Here is a 2,828-nt window from a genome sequence, read left to right as displayed (position 1 = left end):
GGCCCCTGTGCCCACCTTGGGGTCCCACGTGCAGGGAGGGGAACAGGGTGGCAGGGTGCCACCAAATGCCCCTATCCACATGCCGACTGTGCCTCAGTTTCCCCTGTGCCCCCCGTTGAGGACCTTGGCGCAGGGGGGGACACAGGGGGTGGGTGTCACTGGGGGCTGTCTGTGCCAGGGGACATTTGGCTCTGCCTTGGTGTCCCCCAGGGGGACCGTGATGCAAGGGGGGAACATTGGGCTGGGTGTCACCAAATTTCCCCATCCATGTGTTTGGCTGTGCCAGGGGACATCAGGCTGTGCCTCAGTTTCCCCGTGGCTGCCCATTAGTTGGTAGCTCCCAGATGCCTGGGTCCCCCCTGGGCCGTGCTGGGGGGGGCTGTGACCCGTGGGGGCCAGAGGGACCCGTCTGTGACATGTGTGGGGTTTGGAGGGGCTGGCTGGGGACTGTGATCCCCCAGGCAGGGCCACCCCCGCATGGGGGGATACCCGCGTGTCCTGGCTGGGGGGATCCTGTGCCTCAGTTTCCCCATCAGGGTCAGTTCATTGGGGGCAGTTTGGGGGCCGCCCCCTCCCCCATCCATCCTGGTGTCCATCTGTTCCCATGTCACGCCAGCCTGTCCCTCTGTCCCACTAGCCCACATCCCCCTGTCCCACTCCTGTCCCCAACCCCCGATGCTGTGGGATGTGTGGGCAGAGCCTGGAGGGGATCTAGGGGTGGCGGCCTGGTGACATATTTGGGGTGACAGGCAGTGGCGTTGCTCCCTCCCTTGCGCCTGGCACAGGGGAAACAGAGGCACGGGGCAGGAGGGACCCTCTGCCTCAGTTTCCTCTCTTGTGGGGGGGAGGTACTGAGAGGGCCCTGGGGGTGATGGGGGGGTGTGGGGGACACAGGACACGTGCTTGTGTCACAACCTGTGCTTGCGTCATGACATCAGCTCGTGTCACGACATGTGCTCCTGTTGCACCGTGTGCTTGTGTCACACCACGGTCCTCGCACCCCACACGCTGGTGCCACCTTGTGTCCCTCTGCGCCGTGTCTGTCACATCCTGCTCCCCATCCTGTGCCACGTCGTGTCCTTGTCCTTGCTGCATCGTCCTGTTCTGCGTCCATCGCGCCCTCGTGCCCGCCGTGTGTCACACCATGTCCTTGTGCCCACCTGTCCCGGAAGTCGCCGTGTCCCTGTGCCATCCCACGTCTTGGTGCCACGCTGCATCCAGGTGCCTGTCATGTCTTGGAAGCCACCGTGTCCCCATGCCACATCCTTGTGTCATGCACTGTCTTGGTGACCATCGTGTCCCCATCCCACGGCACCACTTGGTGCCACCCTGCATCCTGCCCATTGTGTCCCCATGCCATGTCCTCGTCCCACGCTGTGTCCTGGTTCCTGCCATGTCCCCAGGCCATGTCATGCAGCCATGCTTCATCCTCATGCCCACCACGTCCCCGTGTCCTCCCCATCCTTGTGCCCATGGAGAGTGAGTCCCTGTGGTCCCTGTGGTGCCACCTCCCCATGCTCATGGTGCCACATCCCTGTTCCTACCCCCACCGTGTCTCCATGTCCCTCCTGCCGCCCCCGTCGGGCTCCGTGCGGGCTGTTGCTTGGTGACAGCTCCTGGCCACCCACGCCAGACGCTGCCGGTGGCTCTACCGTGGGGCTGGGGGCGGCCATGGCCCCTCAGGGGTGCTGGGGGGTGGGGGGTGGGTCTGGAGATGCTTGGGGGTCCCAGACACCATCTCACCCCTCTGCCCCCCACAGAGGCCTTGGAGAACAGCCAGGAATGGACCCTGGGCCGCTCCATCCCGGAGATCCGCCTGGTGGGTTGTGTGTCTGTGTGTATCCATGTCTGTGTCCTCCTGTCCCCATGTCCCCATGTCCATGTGGCCCTGACTGCTCAGACGTCCTCTCTGTCTGCTCTGCAGGGGGTCCTGGGCAGCAGCAGGAGCGGGAAATCAGCGCTTGTCCAGCGCTTCCTCACTGGCTCCTACGTGGGGCTGGAGCCCACACAGGGTGAGTGGGCACGGGGTGGGCATGGAGGTGGGGTGGGCATGAACATGGGGTGATACACGTGGCTATGAGAGATCAAAGGTTGTGGCCATGGGGTGGGCATGGCAGTGGGATGGGGATGGGGATGGACATGGTGCTGGATGTGGCCATGGGGTGGCCAAGGTCATGGGATGTCCAGGGTCATGGCCATGGGGTGTTCAGGGCCATGAGGTGCCCAGGGGGGTGGTGCCGGTTCAACCACAGGTCCCCTCCTCTCCCCCCTGTGACCCCAGGTGGCCAGTTCAAGCGTGAGGTGACAGTCGATGGCCAGAGCCACCTGCTGCTGATCCGGGAGGAAGGAGGTGCCCCGGATGCCATGGTAGGTGAGGGCAATGGGCTGGGGGGTGGCCGTGGTGGCCAGTGCCACACCCTGACCCCCCCTATGTCCCCCCCTCAGTTTGCCAGCTGGGCAGACGCCGTCATCTTCGTCTTCAGCCTGGAGAACGAGGCCACCTTCCAGGAGGTGACGCAGCTGCACCAGCTCTTCAGTGGCTACCGGGCCACCAGCGAGGTGGCCCTGGCACTGGTGGGCACCCAGGGTAAGCTGGGGACATGGGACCAGCCCAGTGGGGAGGGGGACAAGGAAGGGGTGGCCCACCCTCATTGCTCGACCTCCCCCAGACAAGATCAGCTCCTCCAACCCACGGGTGGTGGAGGACGCCCGGGCCCAGGCGCTCTGTGGAGACATGAGGAGGTGTCTCTACTACGAGACCTGTGCCACCTACGGCCTCAACGTGGACAGGGTCTTCACCGAGGGTGGGTGGCTGGGGGCACGTGGTG

At 64.8% G+C, this 2,828-nt stretch overlaps 1 protein-coding gene across 1 annotated transcript in view; it reads left to right on the top strand.

Annotated features, from left to right (window-relative positions):
• The first annotated feature begins 1,472 nt into the window (after positions 1-1,472).
• The window catches only part of LOC104385504 (arf-GAP with GTPase, ANK repeat and PH domain-containing protein 2-like), a 7,097-nt gene continuing 5,741 nt past the window's right edge, over positions 1,473-2,828 (top strand). Inside the window, exons 1-6 of the mRNA XM_009993974.1 lie at positions 1,473-1,479; positions 1,761-1,819; positions 1,925-2,012; positions 2,282-2,367; positions 2,446-2,587; positions 2,670-2,818. Coding sequence (XP_009992276.1) covers positions 1,473-1,479; positions 1,761-1,819; positions 1,925-2,012; positions 2,282-2,367; positions 2,446-2,587; positions 2,670-2,818 — 531 coding nt within the window. The remainder of the gene's footprint in view (positions 1,480-1,760; positions 1,820-1,924; positions 2,013-2,281; positions 2,368-2,445; positions 2,588-2,669; positions 2,819-2,828) is intronic.

This window comes from Chaetura pelagica, unplaced genomic scaffold (assembly GCF_000747805.2).
Source record: "Chaetura pelagica isolate M959 unplaced genomic scaffold, ChaPel_1.0 scaffold2440, whole genome shotgun sequence".
Taxonomy (NCBI): domain Eukaryota; kingdom Metazoa; phylum Chordata; class Aves; order Apodiformes; family Apodidae; genus Chaetura; species Chaetura pelagica.
Note: the sequence above shows the minus strand (reverse complement) of the source record. Positions and strands in the feature narration are given on the sequence as shown.